Consider the following 23988-nt stretch of genomic DNA (forward strand, 5'->3'; position numbering starts at 1 on the left):
TCAGTAAAACAGTAAATGCAATTTACTGAGGTTGGTAAGTTTTGGTGAAGTTTTTAATTTCATTTTAGCGGGAGTATGGGCTCAAGTAATAGTTGGTAAAATCATTTAATTTTTATTTTCTCTTTTACGGAAGCATGGTCAGTGAAAACGTAAAGTAAAGTCCTTTTGTTGTCATATATATTGTGTGTAATGTTTTTTTTTGGTAAGTTGAGATGTAATTGAAAAAGAAACGCACAACAGTGCGAAGTAAAAAAAAAGAGGAGCACGCAGCAGCGTATGTAACAGAGTAAAGAAGGAATTGTAATGCACAGCAGTGCAGTGAGTTTTTGTTGTTGTTGAAATGTGAAATGCAGCAGCATGTGAATGTAATGAAAATTTACACACAGCAGTGTAAATCCTTGCAGTGAGAAGACAGAGTAAATTTCCTTTTGTATGGAACTGGAAGTTCCTTGTGAATCCCTCTGAGAGAGAGGAAGACCAATCTTTTGTAACAACAGTTTTTATTAATGAAAAGAAATTTGTGGTGTGTGTGTAAACTCTGTCTGCTGCAAATATTTTTTTTAAGTTTCCGCTGTGTTAAAGATCCTGTGGAGGTAACAGAGCATTGTTCTCTGTTCTGTGTTTTTGTTTTTGGGATTTTGCCAGAAAAATCCCCAACATCATATTAGATTCCTGCACAACTAAAGCCAATATTTACAACAAAGTAAGTTATAAAACTAAATCCAGTCTTAACCGTGAAACCGAATCTTGTATTCCTTTCCAAAGTGGCCGAATGGGATGCCAAGATAAATCTATGAAACCTTCCTCTCGCCCTTCTATTATTTTGACAAATAGTCCAGATATGTGCCATATAAATATCTTGTGTTCCCATTTGCTACCAGTTGCACCTACAATCCACTTACTGTCACCACTGAAGCATGCAAGCTTCTAGTAAAGAGTATTGTTAACAACGTCCTGGAATCCCACCAGCATAATGTTTTCTCCCAAAGCACGAGCTGCTTCTTTTTGAGGTAGACAACTCTCAAAAACTCGAAGTGTGTGATCCTCAGAGTTAGATAGAAAATACTTGCCACACTTGCTAAAAACAAGTTGCCTAATTTCTCCATGCCCAGGAACCTCAAATACTGCTTGTACCTTTCTCGTTTCCGTGTCAATAATCAATATCTCCCCTTTCGAATTCCCAACATAAATTAAGTCACCTCTCTTATTAAAAGTTGCAGCAATAAATAGTAAAGTTGATATTCTCTTAGGGTCAATAGAATGTGCTAAAACAGGAAGCATATATTGTTTGCTTGAATTGAATTCCATGAGGATTGGTCGGCTGGCGAAGGGACAAGCTAAAGCCAAATATGGATTGAATGATCCAGGATGGAGACTGGCATGGAAGGAATCCATTGGAGTTCAATACGGGCAATCTATCCACCTTCGACAACATCCCAGAGAGTCAAAGATTTACTCGTAGTGGATGTAAGTATTCGTCGACCACACTTGGACCAACACACGCTTGTAATAGCTGCACTATGGTCTTTGTCACAAAGTTCCTTGGCAACCCCTCTAGTTTCAAAGTCCCATATAACAGAAGTTCCATTTGTACAGCCAGATGTTTCATCCAGGCAAACAAAAGCTCAAATGTTCTCGGGTCAACAGAATGTGCTGAAACAGGAAGTATATATTGTTTGCTTGAATTGAAGTCCACGAGGATTGATTGGCTAGCGAAGGGGCAAGCTAAAGCCAAAGATGGATTGAATGATCAAGGATGGAGAACAGCACGGAAGGGAATTCGTTGGAGTTCAATATGGGCAATCTCTCGACCTTCGGCAACATCCCAGAGAGTCAAAGATTTACCCGTAGTGGATGTAAGTATTCAGTGACCACACTTGGACCAACACACGCTTGTAATAGCTGAATTAAAATATAAAACTGACACAATTTCATTCATTTCTTTACTCAATTACATCATGCTTATATAGGAATAACACCTAACTAATTCCTAACTACTCACAACCGATTCCTGTTCAACTGCTCATAACTACTTCTATTTCAACTGCTTCATAACTAACCATTTCTGCATTATTCTCACATCCTCCCTTAATGGAGAAATGGATTTTCTATCATACCTAACTGACTTCTAGAACTTGTACTTTGAACATCTGCTGTATTCTCTAGATTGATCTAACTACTGCATTAACAGAGGGTAGTTGGAATTAATACCTTTCTACCACTCCCCCTTAATTCCAACTATATAACAAACTATATATTCTTAATCATGACGACTTAAACTGTAACTTGCCTGCTGGTCTAAGTCTCAGCTAGGCTTACAACAAAACATTTCATTTTTGTCTTCTTATGAAAAGGTCCATGCTTGTTCCTTTTCCATTGCTGGTGCAGTTTCATCTTCACCTTTTTGGATTTCCTGATGAAATTCCTTTGCTCCTTGCTTACATACTTAACGTCAACAACCTCTTTTGGATTGAGAGGCAATGCAAGATCTCGAATGAGGTAATTTAATTCATGTTCTCCCCACTTTCCATGAGGAACCAACGAGGGATTCACCAAAATGCAGTCATCTTTAAACATGAGCGGCCTTCGAAGAACATCCATGGTAGTCTCCTCCACTGTAGGAATCATCTTGAAATTAGATCTAATAAAACTTCTAACAACCGGGCAAGTTTTAATCTCAGTGATTTCTTCAACAGGGTGATCCTCAACAACATGAGTGATTTCTTCAGGGACATGATCTTCAACAACATGAAACTCTTTGTCAATGGACTCAAAAATACTGCTAATCCCAAATGGGTTCATGAGAAAAGGATCATTAAAAAGATCATTGTCAAAAAAATCTAAAATAATAGACATATCAGTTAGCTTTATCACACTTCAATCAGCGTTATCACACGTCAAACAAAACGCCTTTTCTACTGCCTCTCTCTGCTCTCCTTGGCCCTCCGGGCTCCTCCAATCAGACCAGCTGTCACAAACGGTGCTCACTAACAGCACTCTCTTGAACAAGACCCACTTACACGATTTTTGCAACAAAACAAAGAAAATAACCGGGCCGACTGAAAAAGAATATGACCACGGTAGTAGAAACGATTCTTGACAGTCTTCGACAGCACCAGGCAATGTTCTGGACAGGGACTCCACGCACGGCAGCACTCCACGCAATCTTAAAACTACAGCACCCGACGGTTTTTGTGTTCTGGCAGCACGCGAACGGTTCTTGATACGCACAACAGCAATAGGGAGAAACAGCGGCAGCCTTCAATCTTGAATTAACTGTGCAACAATGACGCACATAACTTCTCGTCCGGCTGGGGTTTCGCAGGCCTTTTCCCGGCTGACGGCTCTGCAGCGAACAGCTCCAACAACAAGAGCTCTCTTCTCAACACAGCGTCACAGCACCGAAATCAACTGCTCGACCAGATTGTGAAGAAGACCGGTTCTGCTGGGCTCCACGCAGGTGGCACAAACAACACGCCTTCCTCACCTGCCCTCTCACCCCAGCTCAAACCCTGAGCTCTGATACCAAATTAAAATATAAAACTGACACAATTTCATTCATTTCTTTACTCAATTACATCATGCTTATATAGGAATAACACCTAACTAATTCCTAACTACTCACAACCGATTCCTGTTCAACTGCTCATAACTACTTCTATTTCAACTGCTTCATAACTAACCATTTCTGCATTATTCTCACAAGCTGCACTATGGTCTTTGTCACAAAGTTCCTTGGCAGCCCCTCTAGTTTCAAAGTCCCATGTAACAGAAGTTCCATTTGTACAGCCAGATGTTTCATCCAGGCAAACAAAAGCTCAAATCTTCTCAGGGTCAACAAAATGTGCTGAAACTGGAAGTATATATTGTTTTCGATTGAAGTCCACGAGGATTGGTCGACTGGTGAAGGGACAAGCCAAAGCCAAAGATGGATTGAATGATCCAGGATGGAGACCAGCATAGAAGGGAATCCGTTGGAGTACAATACGGGCAATCTCTCGACCTTTGGCAACATCCCAGAGAGTCAAATATTTACCGGTAGTGGATGTAAAGATTTACTCGCAGTAGATGTAAGTATTTGGCAACCACATTTGGACCAACATAGACTTTTTGGCGAATCGTAAAGGGTTCAAAACACATTACCTGTACCGAAGTATTCAAGTGCCTTCCTCGGTGCTGGAAGCCCTTGACTTATAGAACAACTCGAGGACCTGCAAGTAGGACAAGAAATAGAGAATTAACCAGATTAAAGAAAACAAAAAAAAGAATGTTCAGATACTTGTGTAAATCGCTAAAAGACTTATAACCCATCAATGAAAATTAGGCTTTCTCGCACCCTGTGAAACTGGATTTTGGATGGTATTCAGGGAGCAATAGTTGGTAGTAGTAGTGGATAGACAAGACGCAAAGACCCGTTCACTGCAACCCAGAAACCCTAGCTGAGTTAGTGTTTTGCACAGCGTTTTCATGGAGCTTGGCATCGAACAACCGAGTTGTTCCTCATGGTGTCTGGTAATGAACAAGCTTACGGTTAGATGCACCCAGCTGAGCCACCAAACCCAGTTAAAAAAATTGCAAATGGACTATGGTTATAATAGTGCAAATCAAGATTTAGTTGATTTGATGGTTGGTAGAATCTAATGGTGGAAAAACATTTAATCGTCTAGCAATGGATGTGACTATCAGGATTATGACAAAAAAGTAGTTAGGGGAATTCATTTCAGAAGGAACGCCTTATGGCGTAATTAATTTTGCTAAATATAAGGAGGTCAGAATTTGTTACATAATATTCCATTTTCACAGAAATTTTGCCAATTGAGTTGCCATTAAAATTATGTGCTATATAAAATTTGGTTTTACTTCAATTTATTTTGGATAATCTAATCTCTATTCATGGATCTATCTTTAATTTCTCCTTTTCATTTTAAAATTTTAATTACAGCATATAAAAAATTAATTTTATATAAAATTAAATAATTATTATTTTACTATAAAAAAAATCTATAATTTACTTAAAAAACTATAATTAACTTCCCTTTTTAACTTTTTCTTTTTTAATAAAATTTAAAACTAAATATGTAAAAACTAAAAATTATGCTAATTAACGAATGAGTATTAAAAAAAAAACACCATGATTAGCTTCCCTTTTCAACTTTTTCCTTCTCTGTAAAATTTGAAATTAAAATATATAAAAACTAAACCTTATACAAGTTAACCCATTATTATTTTAATTAAAACAATGGGTAATTCACTTAAAAACCATATCAATATAAAAATGCAAATTAAAATTAAAATTTAATATAATTTCACTTATCATGTCATCTGATGTAGTAGATCATGTCATCTGCCACTAAAAGTTTATATAATTTAAGCACTCAAATTTATACCGCAGTAAAATATGCCTTCCAACGCAACAATCATATGATTCCATCGCATTTACTATTTATTTTTTCATTGATTCAATGTTTATATTTACTACTCGTATTTTATCGATTCAATTACAGTTCTATCACATTAACTATTTGTATAAATTTATATATTTTATTTTAATAATATGTTTTGTTTTTTGTTTTTTCTATTTGTATAAATTTATATATTTTATTTTAATAATATGTTTTGTTTTTTTTTTTTTTCTTCTGCATATTACAGGCAAAATATTTAAGGAGGACTTAACTAAATTACAACAAGGTCATATAACTAGCTTTCCTCACTGTTTAGTTAGATTATGATGATGATGATGGTGGTTAATGTCCACTGAGACCAAACTTTGGTCTATCAAACCTAAAGAAACAAATTATTTAGTTTGATTTAAGATTTTATTCCTATGCTCAAAAAGCTTGGAGAGAAGCCTCCCGAGCTCACTGTAATTTTGACAATATAAAAGGCTAGGAAGGTCAGTATTGCAACAAAGATTTTGAAACTGAGATCTAATGTGGTTGTACATGGGGCACTCTAAGAGGAAGTGATTTTCATCCTCGATGTTCGTATTCTCACAGAGATGGCAGAACCTTTCCATCCATGGTGTTTTAGGAACTGCCCAACGACCCGTTTCACTATGGAGCTCATGAGAGTTCATTCTAATCTTGGCTATATTAATTTTCTTCTTTGAGCTAGTTAAAACAGAGAGATACTTTTGATCTTCTAGGGTGGGGTTGATGACCTCCTTATAATATCTTAATTTTCTTTTAGCTGCTAAATCTTTCTCACACCACATTTTTCTTTGAACTTAGAAGTAACAATATTTTTAATGTTATTAATGTTTTGCAATGCAACATTCTCGTCGATCTCCCAATGGTTTAACCAGGCCCTGATGTCTTTATACCAACTTTGTTTGAGCCTTAGATGGTTTTGGCTGGAATTTAAAGCTAGCTTAGGAAGTTCATGGTCTTCTATGTTATTGAGTTTGTGCTTGTACAACAGAAGCCTAGTCATAGGTAAGCTCTCGATAGGGGAAAGACCCACTTCTATAAAGAGAATAGGATAGGGTGTGTTGCTTTTAATTTTGAGGTTATATGTTATAAAACGCTTCTGGATTTGCTCAACCTTTCTCCACGATTCTCTAGAGATGCTACAACCCCACACCTCACATCCATATAAGATAGCCGGAGTGACTAAAGTTTCAAAGAGGAACTTCTTTCTATCCCACATTATGAGGTTTGCCGTTTTACAATTATTTTCAAGACCAAAATAAGCTTTCCATTCCCCATTAATCCTTTTCTCAATGCTATAGTTCCGGTTGAGCTTGTGATGAATATCAATTCCTAGGTACTTGTACGAAGACACTTCCTCCAAGTTACTATTGTCATACATAAAATTAGCGTAAGTGTCCTTCTTGGATTTGATAATCATAACTTTTGTTTTGTCAGTGTTAACAATCATACCCATGGTAGAGCAGAAATCCTTAAGAAGTATAAGTTGCTTATCAAGATCAGATGGGCACCTTGCGAGAAGAACAATATCATCAGCGTAGAGAAGAAGGATGATGACTATCCCAGCTAAGATCGTGCCAGCACATCTTGCTTCCTCTAAACAACCTTCTAGCTTGTCGATGTAAATGCCAAATAGGGTAGGGGAGAGGGGGCAACCTTGTTTAACTCTGATATTACACTTAATATCTTTTGACCACCCCTCATTGCTCTTTAACTTGGCAATTACATTCTCGTATAACCTTATAGCGGTAGCTCTCAACTCAAAAGGAACCTTTAGCTCTTCTAATCTGTTCCAAAGGTTGTTTCTAGGAACTGTATCGAAAGCCTTTCTAAAGTCCACAAAGCAATAAAAGAGATTGGATTTATTATTGCGACATTCCTCCATAATGATCCTAAGCGTAACGAGGTGGTCTGTTGTTGAGTGTTACTTTCTAAAACCCGCTTGGCCTTTCGCCCACTTACCTTTACTTTCAAGCCATTTGCTCAACTTTGTTTCCAAAATAATACCATATAACTTGGCTAGGAGAGGGATGATCATAATTGTCCGATATTTAGAGGGGTTATTTGTATCCCCACTTTTAAAAATAGGGATAATGAGGCTTTGAGACCATGGTTTAGGGAACCCTTTCTTGACCGCTTGATTGAAAAGCTTGTGAATGTGGGGGATGAGGACATGACCTCCAATTTTTAAGATTTCCACGTGGTAACCTTCAATGTCCTTAGCTTTCCCATTAGCCAAGCAATAAACCCCAAAATCAATGTCTTCTAATGAGAAAACTTCTTTCGTTGTGAGCAGGGTTTCAAAGTTATCTATGACATTTGAAGATTCATAAAGCTTTTTAAGATATGAATTCCAGTCGTGTAAAGCAATTTTATTATTATCTTTAGTTTTCCTAGTTAGAATCTGCCTCCAAAATTTCTTAGAGAGGTGTAAGAGATTCTCTTGTCTTTTACGGATATACTGCCTTTTTTTCCTTTTAGTTAGGGCTTTGTATATTTTTATCTTGCCAATTTTAAGAGATTCATCAACAACTTCCTTAATTGCTCTCCTCACACTTTTACAATCTTTGTCATACCATGGGTTGGTTTTGATATTTCTTTTATTACTTGAAACTTCAATTGAGAACTTTCTAATAGAATATGAGAGGGTTGTAGTAAAATTATGATAGAGATCTTCTATGTTGTCTATACTAGATAAATGAAACAAATTAGTTTTTAATTCATTTAGAAAGAGATCTTTTTTATTTCTATCAAAGATTAACTTCTTTTGCGTATAAGGATTATCTTCTATGGGATCTCTACAAGTAAAGGCCTATAATCAGAGTGAGGCTCGTGGTAGTTTAAGATGTCAAATTTTGTTATTTTAATAATAATAAATAATAATTATAAAAAATATATATTAGAATTAAATTAAATATATGATAAGTGTAAAGAGAATACTATTATAATTTTTTATATATAATAATATTATTATTTTTAATATTAATTTTATTAAATTTTATATTAGTAATTTTTTTGGAACTTTTATAATATTAATAGAAAATAAATATTAATATTAATAATATTATTATATTAAGAAGAGTCCTTTTTTTAGAATAGTTTAATAATGGTTATTAAGATAAAATAATATTCCTATAACAACTAATTTAAGAATAATATTATTATAGTTTAAGAATAATAATAGTAATAATAATAATAATTAAGAAAGATCGAGAAACAAACAATCCAAGCCAATCAAATACAAGGAACATAGTAAAAAAAATAAAAATAAATAAATAAATAAATAGGAGTCAAGACCTAATTAATGAGTCAAGATCCTATAACAAAAGTAATAATTGAAGGAGACTAAAATTAAAACGAAGCAATCAAAAGAGAGGGTAAAATTTTATTATTATTAAAATAATTTTACCCTCCCTTTTGGTTGCTTTGTTTTAATTTTAGTCTCCTTTAATTATTGTTTTTATTATAGAATCTTGACTCAATATTTTGACCCTAATTATTTATTTATTTATTATTATTATTAAACTAGCCATTACATTAGTTGTTATAGGAATATTATTTGATCTTAATAATCATTATTAAAATATTAATTTTCATAAACTCGCTGTTATATGATCTTTTGGTCTCTACATGGCCCTCTATTTAAGCCTGTGTCATGCCCTCTATTTAAGCCTTTGCCATGATCTACATCTTTATATCTTCATATGGCTCTGATGATAAACCACACTAGTTGGTTCGATAGGTGTAAGAAAATTTTTCTCCTATGTGATTTCTATAGAAAATACTATATATAAAATTTTTATATTACACTTATCATATATTTAATTTAATTCTAATATTTTTTTCTATAATTTATATCTTTTTAATTATTATTATTATTTATTCTTATATATTTAATTTAATTCTAGTATTTTTTTTATAATTTATATCTTTTTAATTATTATTATTTATTATTAAAATATTCTATTTTATCAACTGTCAGATTCTTTTTATGGTTATGTTTTTGGTTTTTGAGTTTATCTTTTAATTTTTAGGGTTCCTCCCTATTTATTCTTTATGTTGGATTAGATTTTCTTCATCTATTCATGTTGAAGATGAACTATATTGGTTGGTCCGAAATGTCTACAACGAAGATATTGATGGGATGGATCCAAAAGATGATGATGAATGTCGGCTAAGACTAACAGAGTGTATGCGATTTTAAGGAAGTAAGAGATTAATCGAGTTTCTTTAGTAAGAGATTAATTGAGTTTCTTTAATAATTTATTTCTATGGTCGAAGAGAAGGGAGAGAAGCCTTACTAGATCACCATAATTTTGCTGAAGGTAATCCAAGAGAAAGTGTTTTTCATCTTCAACCCATAGATTCTTTAGTCCCAAGGTGTTTTAGAAATTGACCAATCTTGGATTTCACTTTGAAGCTCATGAAAATTAGTTCTTATCTTGACAATATTTAACTTTTTCAAGATTGGTTGTTTAGCTTCCTTTTTCCCTCCAACTCCTTATCATCCCACAACTTATCCTTAAATTTGGAAGTTATAATATTTTTAATATTATCCTTATTCTCCAAAATGATCTCCTCCTTTACTCTACCCACATAAACATCTATTTAAAAATATTTTAATAATTATATATAACTATCAACATTTACGAACTATTTAATTTATATAACTACAACATTTATATTTAATTTATATAATTCCACTAATTTTTATACAACATTATAAATCTTTTAAAATAATATACTCAGATAAAAAAATCAAATCCTAATCATAATATACTGAAATAGGAACTCAAAAATAGGAACTCAAATCCTAATTAATGATCGAAGCATTTATGATTAAAATTTAAACAAGTTTACCGAGATAAAGGATACATTTAAAAAGAAGTCAAACATTTTGTAAATTCCGTTCTCCGTTGCTTTCTTGTTTCTACAAAACTGTAAATTTCACGATGGAAATAGAAATATAATTTTAAGAAATACAAATAAGCAAATTTACTAAAGTTTGTCAGCTTCTGTCGTGTTTAGACACTGGTCCCATTTCTGATGCAGCTCGTTGGTTGCTAGCGATCGCAATATAATCCACAAAACGTTGCATGCTACGCCACGAGGACCCTCCTTCACTCGCTGCTTGCCGTATTGTTTCTCTTATTTCTCGACTCTTTCTCCTCATCTCTTCCCCTTCTGTGCTTCCCAGCAGAAATTTGGCAGCTCTTGCAATCTCTTCTCGCTCAATCACTCCATCATCCCTACACGTCTCTAACTTTAATCCAACCTTCAGTTGGTTAACCACGAGCATTCTATTGGTGTATTGATCAATTCCCTGTGGCAAAACCAACATGGGAACCCCCAAACTCAGGCTCTCCATTGTTGAATTCCACCCCCCGTGGGTGAAGAAACCCCCAACGGAAGGATGAGATAAAACTGATAATTGAGTACACCACGGAACCACCAGAGCTTGATTTTTCGTTTTCTCCAAAAACCCCTCTGGTAGAACGTCGCCATCATCATCAGAACCTAACATACCTGGACGGACTACCCACAGGAAATTCTGCCCACTTTCCAATAAACCCATCGCTATCTCTTCCACTTGAGTTTTGGACATGCGAGCTACGCTTCCAAAGGAAACGTAGAGAACAGAGGATCTGGCCTTCGAATCCAGCCACTGCGAACAATCCGTTTCCGCCCACAGACTTAATGATGTGGAATTCACTGAAATCTCCTTATGCTTGCACTCGGCTTCGAGATAAACTGATGGAAGAAACGGACCGAGTGAGTTGATGGGAGCTGCTGTTTCTCGAACTGCATCGCTCGCTTCTTTTTCGAGTTCGTAGACTGTATTTCCAATAATCCACTCTGTCTCCTCTAGTAGAGGGAGCTGCTCCGCAACACGTTGATAGAGTCCATTAGACGTGTCTCCTGCCTGGATATCTGATGGCAGATCTTCGGGCTGCAGTGGAGGAAGACCCGGAATGTAGTCAATCATGTCCTTGGGGTCTGTAAAAAGAAAGACATTATTCTTTCAGTTGAAGTAGGTAATGATCCGTTGGATGGGTCAAAGATAATCAGGTTAATAAGTTATTTAAATAACGCTGAAAATATGAATAATTAATAGCTGTGGTGGAGGACTGAAACAGTATGAAGAAAACATGGATGGAGCACAACGAGAAGTAGTTGAATAAATAGAGTATGAAACTGCATGAATGTCTTAGCAGAAATAAAAAGTTTAGTGCTCGAAAAATATCGAACAATGATGTGGAAATATCAGTGTGGTTAAAAAAATATATACATAATTTTATTTGTCTCTTTAATTTATAGTGAATTGCAGATTCCAGGAATATTCTAAAATTTTATTGGTTTTTTTTCAATGTGAGATTCAGAGATATTTTTAGTATCTGTAATAGACATAAAGATGCTAACTTGTGGTAATGGTGAGAAAATATATTTAAGGGCAGCTATTAAAGGAAAAGAAAAGTTGTTAGTTGCACAACCGAGGACGGGATCACATCACCATCTTCCATGTGAGACTGGTAGGTGGAGGGCACCCAAAAAAGTTGGGAAGATAGAACTTGCATATTCTACAATAAGGGTGTTGGGGAGACAAAATGACATTTTGCCATGAAATGTGCAACTTACTAGGATATTAACATTTAGTATGAAAACAATTTAAAAGTTGGCAACATACCCTATCTATTTGACTAGAATAAGATCAAGCAAATTACTAACTTTCCAGTCAAAATTCATAGCAGAAGATTTAACATCCAAAAGAGTATGAAAATAAGCTATAACTATTATCCTCTTAGTCCTTTAGGTTGTTTACTTTGTAAACGTCAATAAAATCAATCGATAAAAAAAGAGAAAAACAATGATCCTTATTTTCAGAGCAGATTTTAAAAATATTTTAGAATCTCTAAAAATATATCAAACTCTCATGATACTATTCTACAATTCCATCTGATCCCAATTTTTAATTTAATTCAGCAGGGAAAAAAGATGCACCTTTTTTGGGCGGAAAGTGACCCTTGGAAATGATTAGGGAGAGATGTCTATAGATGGTATACACACTCAGAGACTGCGGCCAGAATGCGACGAAAGGGAGCTCAAATTTCTTGGCTACACGAAACGTCCAATTAAGAAAGCAGCTACCGATGATACACGAGAACAGGGGCTTGCCAGTTTCTGTATCGATGTGGCTTTGTATCAGACTTTCCGCAGAGTCTCTCATTTCGTTCATTACACATCGGTCGAATTCCCAAGGATTGGCCCCACGGTTAAAATCCAGCGGTAGACCGTCGGAAACCTGCGCGAAACGAATGTTTGAATTCGAGCCAACTGAAATCCCATCGTGATAAGTGCGGGCTTTCATCATCTTGGAATGATTGGATTCGGTGTTCATAAAGGTGACCAGAATGCCTTTGGAAGAAAGCATCTCAGAGAGTCGTATCAGCGGATTTATGTGGCCCTGAAATGGATATGGTATAACCAAAACATGGGGAGCCATAGTGAGCAACAGCTAACAATTAGTTCTTTGCTCGTGAAACTAGAACAGGGGATGCCGCATTCACTCTCTCCCCGGCTAAATATTAAGGAGGGTGCTTGAGTAAGGGTTGCGGGGAAAATCTGTGTCAAAATCTTAAACATCATTTGGATGGAATGCTTAACCCAACGTTAACCGGAGGAATCTCGTACTGTAACGCAAGGTTCTCGACGTTAATGATGTCATTGCTTACGCAAATGGAGAGCAAACCACAATTTGGAATCTCGTCCTCTAGTGCACGGTTCTTGTCGAGATGTCATAAGCAAATGAAGAGCAGAAGCACGATTTGACACGGCTTTGTTTTACTCCATGCATGTGCTCTTCTACAGAGCATCTCCATTATTAATTTTTAGTGTGTTTTTTTCTTTCTCATGATGGACTAGATGATGACTAGACTGTGTTGAGGTCAGAGATGTCTAAAATGTAATTGGCTTTACAATTTATTTCGGTAGATATAAGGAAGTCAGGGTTCGTTACCTAATATTTCATTTTCACAAAATTTTTGCCAATTGAGTTGCCACTAAAAACTTAAACATATTTTATATATTATTGTGATTAAAATTAGTCTGTCATTAAGATTATGTGCTATATAAAATTTGGTTTAACTTCAATTTATTTTGGATAATCTAATCTCTATTCATAGATCTATCTTTAATTTCTATTTTTCATTTTAAAATTTTAATTACAACATATAAAAATTTAATTTTATATAAAATTAAATAATTATTATTTTAATATAAAAAAATCTATAATTCACTTTAAAAACTATAATTAACTTCCATTTTCAACTTTTTCCTTTTCTAAGCTAAAATATATAAAAACCTAAACCTTATACAAGTTAACTAATTATTCCATCTTCAACTTTTTCCTTTTTCGGTAAAATTTGAAAGTGTTCTGAGGCTCAGTGAAAGAGTTAAAAACATACTCTATATATTCTTGGCATATATTCTTACTCTATATATTCTTCGCATATATTTTTCGGTGAAAGTGTTCTGAGGGTCGGTGAAAAAGTTAAACACGTACTCTATATATTCTTCGGTGAAAGTGTTCTGAGGCTCGGTGAAAGAGTTAAATACATATTCTATATATTCTTGCCATATATTCTTACTTCTATATATTCTTCGGTGAAAGTGTTCTGAGGCTCGGTGAAAGAGTTAAATACATATTCTATATATTCTTGCCATATATTCTTACTCTCTATATTCTTCGCATATATTCTTCGGTGAAAGTGTTCTGAGACTCGGTGAAAGAGTTAAAAACATACTCTATATATTCTAAAGTGTTCTGAGGCTTGGTGAAAGAGTTAAAAACATACTCTATATATTCTTACTCTATATATTCTTCGCATATATTCTTCGGTGAAAGAGTTCTGAGGCTCGGTGAAAGAGTTAAAAACTTACTCTATATATTCTTCGGTGAAAGTGTTCTGAGGCTCGGTGAAAGAGTCTGCGGGTTGCGGTGGGCACGGGCGATCTGCAGTCAGTTACCAAAGATTACCAAGGGCAGGCGATCTGCAGTCAGTTTTTCTGATATCAGGTGCACACATTCCTTATCTTTTTCTTTTTCTAATTGCTCATATAATTTCAAGTATGAATATTTCACCACAGTTACCAAAGATTACCAAGGGAAGACCTAGCACAATTACTCTACAAGGCCTTTATGAGTATATAGAGTCTTTAGAGAAACGTAGAGAGGAAAGAGAAGCCAAGCTACAAAAAGAGTTAGAAGCCATGCTAGAAAATAAATTTGCATCTCTTGAAGACACAATCCAAAAACAAATAGAAAATAAAATAGAACTACTAGAGAATAAAATGGAGGCAATGGAGACTAGACTGCAAGTTATAGAAAAACATAACCAAGATACTAACCAACCATCCCAGCAAGGAGATGCTGATACTTTAGAGAGTCTTAAAATGAAAGACATGATTAAAGAACTAGAAGAAAAAGTTAATAGCCGTCTCACCCTAAATAATGTGGTAGATAAGTTAGATATCAAACCAATTAAAGATGAAATGAAAAAATTAATAGAATTAGACCACGAACGTAACAAAAGGGCCTTAAACCTTATAGTATTCGGCTTAAAAGAGGAAGTAGATGAGGATACTTTAGCCTTAGCCCAAACAGAACTACATAATAGATTACAAATTGAAACATTATGTCTCACAGAAGCAACAAGGTTGGGGAAATTAACCGAGAATAAAGGAAGACTAATCCGCATAAAGGTGAGCTCCACTGATCATAAGCAAGACATACTTAGTAAAACATCAAGTCTAAAAGGAACGAGAATATTCATATATGAAGATCTCATTCCAGAAGACCAAGCAGAATTAAGAAAGGAGGTTCAAAAGGTAAAAGAAGCTAGAAAGGAAGGAAAATGGGCAATAATCAGAAATAGAAAAGCCTTTATTCGAGATAGAAACCAAAAAGATAGTAATCAATAGCAATTAAACATGCTCCAGATCCTTTCTTGGAATTGTCGGGGCTTCCCATGGAACAAAGGCCCCACGCTAAGTTGGATTTCAAATGATGTTGATATTATTTTGCTTGTTGAAACTTGGGAGCACGAAGAATCTAAGGCCCCTAACATAGATGGCTTTACGCTATGGTCTACCTGGAACAAGCGATCCTCCCGTAGAGGCATTGGGGGAATAGCTTGTTACATTAAGAGGAACATCTCCCCCCATGTTAGGATTTATAAAAACGACCCTCACAACCAATATAGTTGGATAGAGATCAAAGACATTAATAATAAAAAGTCCTACATAGCAATATGTTATTTTCCCCCCATTAATTCTAACTTCTATAAGAAGAAGAATCTAGATAAAACTAACCCTTACAATGGTTTAGAGAATGATATTTCTAGCCTAAGGAATGACGGTAATATCCTTTTAATAGGTGACTTTAATGCTCGAACTTCAAACAACCAAGCTATTATTCTAAGCAATCATTCCAACCCTAATCCTCTTTGGTTAGATGAAGACCCTACTCTGGCTAGCAAGTACAAAAGGAACTCTGAAGATCTTGGGGAAAATTTGTTTGGATCGGAGCTAGTCAAGCTCTATAGTGCTCAGGATCTCATAATTTGCAACGGTCTAAAGAAGTGGCCCAATTCTAGCAAGATGACCTGCATCCATGGACTTGGTAGCAGCGTGGTAGACTACGTTATTTCTGATCTCCCATTATACAACGAAATAATAAATTTTGACATCTTAAACGACCACAAACCTGACTCTGATCATAGGCCTTTACTTATAACTCTCAATTTTGTCATACATAGAGTTCCCATAGAAAATAATACTTATAGCCAAAAGAACTTAATATTTGATAGAAATAAAAATGATCTCTTTCTAAATGAATTAAAAACTAATTTGCTTCCTTTATCTAATATAGACAACATAGAAGATCTCTATCATAATTTTACTACAACCCTCTCATATTATATTAACAAGTTCTCAATTGAAGTTTCAAATAATAAAAGAAATAGCAAAACCAATCCATGGTATGACAAAGATTGTAAAAGTGCAAGAAGAGCAATTAAGGAAGCTGCTGATGAATCTCTTAAAATGGACAAGATAAAAATATACAAAGCCCTAACTAAAAGGAAAAAGAGGCAGTACATCCGTCAAAGACAGGAGAATCTCTTACACCTCTCTAAGGTAGCTCCTAAGAAATTTTGGAGGCAGATTCTAACTAGGAAGACTAAGGATAATAATAAAATTGCTCTTCACGATTGGAATTCCTATCTTAAAAAGCTTTATGAGTCTCCAAATGTCATGGATAATTTGGAAACCCTTCTCACAAAGAAATAAGTTTTCTCTTTAGAAGACATTAAGTTTGGGGTTAATCGCCTCGCTAATGGGAAAACTAAGGACATTGAAGGTTACCAAGCGGAAATCTTAAAAATTGGAGGTCCTGTCCTCATCCCCCACATCCACAAGCTTTTCAATCAAGCAGTCAAGCAAGGGTTCCCTAAACCTTGGACTGAGAGCCTCATTATCCCTATTTTTAAAAGTGGGGATACAAATAACCACTCTAATTATAGAACAATTATGATCAGCCCTCTCTTAGCCAAGTTATATGGTAGTATTTTGGAAAAGAAGTTAAGCATATGGCTTGAAAGTGAAGGTAAGCGGGCTAAAGACCAAGCAGGTTTCAGAAGGCATCACTCAACAATAGACCACCTTGTTACGCTTAGGATCATTGCGGAGGAATGTCGTAATGAGAAATCCAATTTATTTTGTTGCTTTGTGGACTTTAGAAAGGCTTTCGATACAGTTCCTAGATACAACCTTTGGAATAGATTAGAAGAGCTAAAGGTTCCTCTCGAGTTGAGAGCTGCCGCTATAAGGTTATACGAGAATGCAATTGCCAAGCTAAAGAGCAATGAAGGGTGGTCGAAAGATATTAAGTGTAACATCGGAGTTAAACAAGGTTGCCCCCTCTCCCCTACCCTATTTGGCATTTACATCGATAAGCTCGAAGGCTATTTAGAGGAAGCAAGATGTGATGGCACGATCTTAGCTGGGATAGTCGTCATCCTTCTTCTTTATGCTGACGATATTGTTCTTTTGGCAAGGTGCCCATCTGATCTTAATAAGCAACTCAGGCTTCTTAAGGATTTTTGCTCTACCATGGGTATGACTGTTAACACTGACAAAACAAAAGTTATGATTATCAAATTCAAGAAGGACACTTATGCTAATTTTATGTATGACAATAATAACTTGGAGGAAGTGTATTCTTACAAGTACCTAGGAATTGATATTCATCACAAGCTCAATTGGAACCATAGCATTGAGAAAAGGATTAATGGGGGCTGGAAAGCTTACTTTGGTCTTGAAAATAATTGTAAAATAGCAAACCTTGTAATGTGGGATAAAAAGAAGTTCCTCTTTGAAACTTTAGTCACTCCTGTTATCTTATATGGCTGTGAGGTTTGGGGTTGCAGCATCTCCAGAGAATCATGGAGAAAGATTGAGCAAATCCAGAAGTGTTTTATAACTTATAACCTGAAAATTAAAAGTAATACACCCTATCCTATTCTCCTTATAGAAGCAGGTCTTTCCCCTATTGAGAGCCTAGCTATGCTTAGGTTTCTGTTGTACAAGCACAAAATCAGTAACATAGACGATCATAGACTTCCTAAGCTAGCTTTAAATTCTAGCCAAAACCACCTAAGGCTCAATCGAGGGTGGCATAAAGACACAAGGGCCTGGTTAAACTATTGGGAGATCAACGAAAATGATGCATTGCAAAACATAAATAACATTAAAGATATTGTTACTTCTAAGTTCAAAGAAAAAATGTGGTGTGAGAAAGACTTAGCGGCTAAAAGAAAATTAAGTTATTATAAGAAAGTCATCAACCCCACCCTAGAAGATCAGAAGTATCTCTCTATTTTAACTAGCTCAAAGAAGAAAATTAATATAGCAAAGATTAGAACGAATTCTCATGAGCTCCATAGTGAAACAGGTCGTTGGGCAGTTCCTAAAACGCCATGGACGGAAAGGATTTGCCATATATGTGAGAATAGGAACATCGAGGATGAAAACCACTTCCTCTTAGAGTGCCCCGCGTATAACCACATTAGATCTCAGTTTCACAATCTTTGTTACAATACTGACCTTCCTAGCCTTTTACAATGTCAAAATTATAGTGAGCTCGGGAGGCTTCTCTCCAAGCTTTTTGAGCATAGGAATAAAATCTTAAATCAAAATAGATAATTTGTTTTTTAGGTCCGATAGACCATTATTTGATTTCAGCGGACGTTAACCATCATCATCATCATCATCTAAAAACGAAACCTTATACAAGTTAACTAATTATTATTTTAATTAAAACAATGGGTAATTCATTTAAAAACTATATCAATATACTTTTAACAAAATGCAAATTATAATTTAATATAATATATAGTCATGTCATCTGATCTGATGTAGTAGATCATGTCATCTGATGTATATATCCACTAAAAGTTTATATAATTTATACAGTAGTAAAATGATGCCTTCCATCATTTAATTTTTGCGATTCCAACATCATGACTCCTCGTATTTTATCGATTCAATTTTACGTATTATAATTTTACAGTTCTATCACATTAACTATTTAAACAAATTTATATTCTTTATTTTAATATTGTGGTTTTCTTTTTTCTGCATACTACAAAAATATGTGAGGGGGACGTAACTAAATTACAAGAAGGGTTTTTTTTGACCATTTGAACAAATTTATATTCTTTATTTTAATATTGTGTTTTTCTTTTTTCTGCATACTACAAATTTATATTCTTTATTTTAATATTGTGTTTTTCTTTTTTCTGCATACTACAAAATATCTGAGGGACGTAATAAATTACAAGAAGGTTTTTTTGCGGTTTAGTTAGATTATTAAATTTTGAAATTAGTAAATTAAATGTGTTTTTATGTATAATTTTTTTTATCATTTTGTCATGTATTTTTGTAGATTATAGTGTTAGAATTTAAGATTCTTACTTTTACAACTCTGAATACAAATAACACTAGATTTTATCTTTTTTCCTACATAATTAATTAAAACAATATTAATTAAATAGACAAATCATTTCACTACCTTCCAAATTCTAAAATAATAATATATGCAATTAAGGTAAAAAGAAGTTACATTTTAACCTTTTTTTTTTTACTTTTGTTGTGAATAAATATAATAAAATTAATGAATATTTAATTTTAAAATTTAAATGATATATAAAATGTTTTTAATTTTTAATAAATAAAACTAGTTAAATTAATTAATATATACAAAATAATTAAAAATGTATTTTTCAAAATGAAAATAAAATATAATTAAATAATTTATTAATATTTTAATTTAATTGATATCCACCATCATGGTGAGATCACAAAAGGATTTAAAAATGAGACTAAAGTATGTTTGCTTTTCATGACCATTATGCATTGACGAAGGATGTCTATTCCTCCCAAGTCAAAAGATACCCATCAACGTGGGTAATTTTAGTAAGGAAAGCCTGGAAAAAAAGTTTCTCGGAGATATTTGTTTATATGGGATGGAAAGATACACCAAGGGAAATAATAAAAAGATAGGTGGCACGAATCACAATACACAATGTCATGAAGTATCGTTGATGTGAATTTATTGGCTTTTCGTTGATCTAAAAGGTTTATACTAGCAACTTGTATTCCATAATAAAATACAGACTATTAAAGTTGTTGTACGCTCACTATGCCCTATGCTCGGCACTAGGAGAACACATAGGGACTATGTCACGTGCAATGGAACTATGACTCCAAAGTGGCATCAAACCTAGGGTATGTCTTATCATTTTTTTTTAAATGATGTGAAATATAAGGATGCAAGCTAGGGATTAATTCCATGCCAGTACCGACTTCTGCTTTAAACACTTAAATACATATGCAAACATACAAATTTGCGGCGCAAATGGTCACAATATTGTCATACCAGTACTGTGAAATCATTACAAAATAAGAGCCTAACCAATAGATGACCAGAAAACTCAAAAAAAAATATTTCAAAAAATTGTTTTATAAAGTTAACTTTAGACAAAGATTTTTAATTTTTGGGGTAGTCAATGATTTACCCAATGCCTCATACTTGCCCTTGAGGTAGGGATAGTAATGCATAAATTAATATGTAATATAATCATCATACTTAAAACAATATTCTATTAACAAGTTCTCAATTGAAGTTTCAAGTAATAAAAGAAATAGCAAAACCAACCCATGGTATGACAAAGATTGTAAAAGTGCGAGGAGAGCAATTAAGGAAGTTGTTAATGAATCTCTTAAAATTGGCAAGATAAAAATATACAAAGCCCTAACTAAAAAGAAAAAAAGGCAGTGTATTCGTAAAAGACAAGAGAATCTCTTACACCTCTCTAAGGTAGCTCCTAAGAAATTCTAGAGGTAGATTCTAACTAGGAAAACTAAAGATAATAACAAAATTGCTTTACACGACTAGAATTCCTATCTTAAAAAGATTTATGAATCTCCAAATATCATGGATAACTTTGAAACCCTGCTCACAACGAAAGAAGTTTTCTCATTAGAAGACATTGATATTGGGGTTAATCACTTGGCTAATGGGAAAGCTAAGGACATTGAAGGTTACCAGGCAGAAATCTTAAAAATTGGAGGTCTTGTCCTCATTCCCCCACATTCACAAGTTTTTCAATCAAGCGGTCAAGCAAGGGTTCCCTAAACCATGGACTCAAAGCCTCATTATCCCTATTTTTAAAAGTGGGGATACAAATAACCCCTCTAATTATCGGACAATTATGATCAGCCATCTCCTAGCCAAGTTATATCGTATTATTTTGGAAAGGAAGTTGAGCATATGGCTTGAAAGTGAAGGTAAGCGGGCTAAAGGCCAAGCAGGTTTTAGAAAGCAACACTCAACGACAGACCACCTCATTACGCTTAGGATCATTGTGGAGGAATGCCGCAATGATAAATTCAATCTCTTTTGTTGCTTTGTGGACTTTAGAAAGGCTTTCGATACGGTTCCTAGAAACAACCTTTGGAATAGATTAGAAGAGCTAAAGGTTCCTTTTGAGTTGAGAGCTTCCGCTATAAGGTTATACGAGAATGTAATTGTCAAGTTAGAGAGCAATGAGGGGTGGTCGCAAGATATTAAGTGTAATATCGGAGTTAAACAAGGTTGCCCCCTCTCCCCTACCCTATTTGGCATTTACATCGACAAGCTAGAAGGTTGTTTAGAGGAAGCAAGATGTGCTGGCACGATCTTAGATAGAATAGTCATCATCCTTCTTCTCTACACTGACGATATTGTTCTTCTTGCAAGGTGCCCATCTGATCTTGATAAGCAACTTATACTTCTTAAGGATTTCTGCTCTACCATGGGTATGATTGTTAACACTGACAAAACAAAAGTTATGATTATCAAATATAAGAAGTACACTTACGCTAATCTTATGTATGACAATAGTAACTTGGAGGAAGTGTCTTCCTACAAGTACCTAGGAATTGATATTCATCACAAGCTCAACTAGAACTATAGCATTGAGAAAAGGATTAATGGGGGGTGGAAAGCTTATTTTGGTCTTGAAAATAATTGTAAAACGATAAGCCTCGTAATGTGGGATAGAAAGAAGTTCCTCTTTGAAACTTTAGTCACTCTGGTTATCTTATATGGATGTGAGGTTTGGGGTTGTAGCATCTCTAGAGAATGTTGGAGAAAGATTGAGCAAATCCAGAAGTGTTTTATAACGTATAACCTCAAAATTAAAAGCAACACACTCTATCATATTCTCCTTATGGAAGTGGGTCTTTCCCCTATCGAGAGCCTAGCTATGACTAGGCTTCTGTTGTACACGCACAAACTCAATAACATAGGAGACCATTGACTTCCTAAGCTAGCTTGAAATTCCAGCCAAAACCACCTAAGGCTTAAACGAGGTTGGTATAAAGACACCAGGGCCTGGTTAAACCATTGGGAGATCGACGAGAATGTTGCATTGCAAAACATTAATAATATTAAAAATATTATTACTTCTAAGTTCAAAGAAAAAAATGTGGTGTGAGAAAGATTTAGCAGCTAAAAGAAAATTAAGATATTATAAGGAGGTCATCAACCCCACCCTAGAAGATCAAAAGTATCTTTCTGTTTTAACTAGCTCAAAGAAGAAAATTAATATAAAAGATCAGAACGAAATCTCATGAGCTCCATAGTGAAACGGGTCGTTGGGCAGTTCCTAAAACACCATGGATGGAAAGGTTCTGCCATCTCTACGAGAATACGAACATCGAGGATGAAAATCACTTCCTCTTAGAGTGCCCTGTGTACAACCACATTAGATATTAGTTTCAAAATCTTTGTTGCAATACTGACCTTCCTAGCCTTTTAAGCTGTCAAAATTACAGTGAGCTTGGGAGGCTTCTGTCCAAGCTTTTTGAGCATAGGAATAAAATCTTAATTCAAACTAAATAATTCGTTTCTTTAGGTCTGATAGACCAAAGTTTGGTCTCAGTGGACGTTAACTATCATCATCATATAAATGTTTTACATCAAAAAAATATAAAATAAAAAAGCAAAATATATTATAATATATATTTTGAAATTTAAAATCATATTTATTTACTTTCATCGTATTTTATATTCAATATTTCATTATCCAGTGTATATGGATTACAATACTACCTCTTCATAGTTTTAATTTGATAAATTTTAAACAAAATCATTTTATATATTTTCACATGTTTTCCATATCACATCAAAATGAAAAAAACTCCACTATATTTAAACCATTTTAATATTAACATTATTTAATAGTCAATAATAATATTTACATTATTATTTAAAAAGTATACTACTTAGTAATAATAATATTTACATTATTATTTAATAATTATACTACTTAATATAGGCGTAGTCTAACGAGGTGGAGGAGTTGCTCGGAAAGATATGGAAATTCAGTTATATTTGGAGAAAATCTTGCAAGGATTTTTGTAAATCCAAGTTATAATTGTTAAACTTCAAAATTTTAGGTGTCCTGGATGTTTTTGATGGTGCTGAATCCATTTCCACCATCAAAAACACGATTCAAACACTGTCTCTACAAGATTTTTTGAAATTTTTTTACTCAGATTCCGACCACTTTTGGCCGTCCGGACAATTCCTCTGCCTCGTTAGACGACTCCATTATTGACTACTCAGTTTTTGGGTACTAAGAGTTACGAAAGCTGCAAACTATGGAAAATTTGGTATTTTTGGAGGGAGTTGTCTATGGAGCAGGAGGAATTGCTTGGATGGTTAAAAGAGATTGAAATCTGGGTAATTTTTTTCAAAAAATATTGTAGAGGCAATGTTTGAATCATGTTTTTGAGGGTGGAAATAGATTCAACACCATCAAAAATGTCTAGAACACCTAAAATTTTAAAGTTTAACAACTATAACTTGGATTTACAAAAATCCTTACCAAATTTTCTCCGAAATTTCCATGACTTTCAAGGCAAAAGATAGAGTTGTTAGACCATGACTTTTTGG

General features: G+C 34.4%; 1 protein-coding gene and 1 pseudogene across 1 annotated transcript; both read right to left on the reverse strand.

The window, feature by feature from the left end:
- Nucleotides 1-927: 927 nt before the first annotated feature.
- On the reverse strand, nt 928-4140 carry LOC149198355 (protein RBL-like; annotated as a pseudogene).
- A 6161-nt stretch (nt 4141-10301) lies between these two features.
- On the reverse strand, nt 10302-13058 carry LOC149198356 (UDP-glycosyltransferase 86A2-like). The gene is made up of 2 exons (XM_089404132.1): nt 12429-13058; nt 10302-11426 (listed from the first exon to the last, which is right to left on the reverse strand). Exons 1-2 carry the CDS (start codon nt 12928-12930, stop codon nt 10438-10440), a joined length of 1491 nt encoding a protein of 496 aa, XP_089260258.1. The 5' UTR covers nt 12931-13058; the 3' UTR covers nt 10302-10437.
- Nucleotides 13059-23988: the final 10930 nt, after the last annotated feature.

The sequence above is a fragment of the Pinus tabuliformis genome, chromosome 2_2, assembly GCF_031772625.1.
Source record: "Pinus tabuliformis cultivar Carrire ecotype Pingquan chromosome 2_2, CPIR1, whole genome shotgun sequence".
NCBI classification, from domain to species: Eukaryota; Viridiplantae; Streptophyta; class Pinopsida; order Pinales; family Pinaceae; genus Pinus; species Pinus tabuliformis.

Excerpts from the sequence above, each read along its gene's own strand:
- LOC149198356 (XM_089404132.1), bottom strand. The coding sequence starts at position 12,930 with ATGGCTCCCCATGTTTTGGTTATACCATATCCATTTCAGGGCCACATA. Across the intron at positions 11,427-12,428 it reads TCACTTTCCGCCCAAAAAAG|ACCCCAAGGACATGATTGAC; the intron begins GTGCATCTTTTT and ends TTCTTTTTACAG.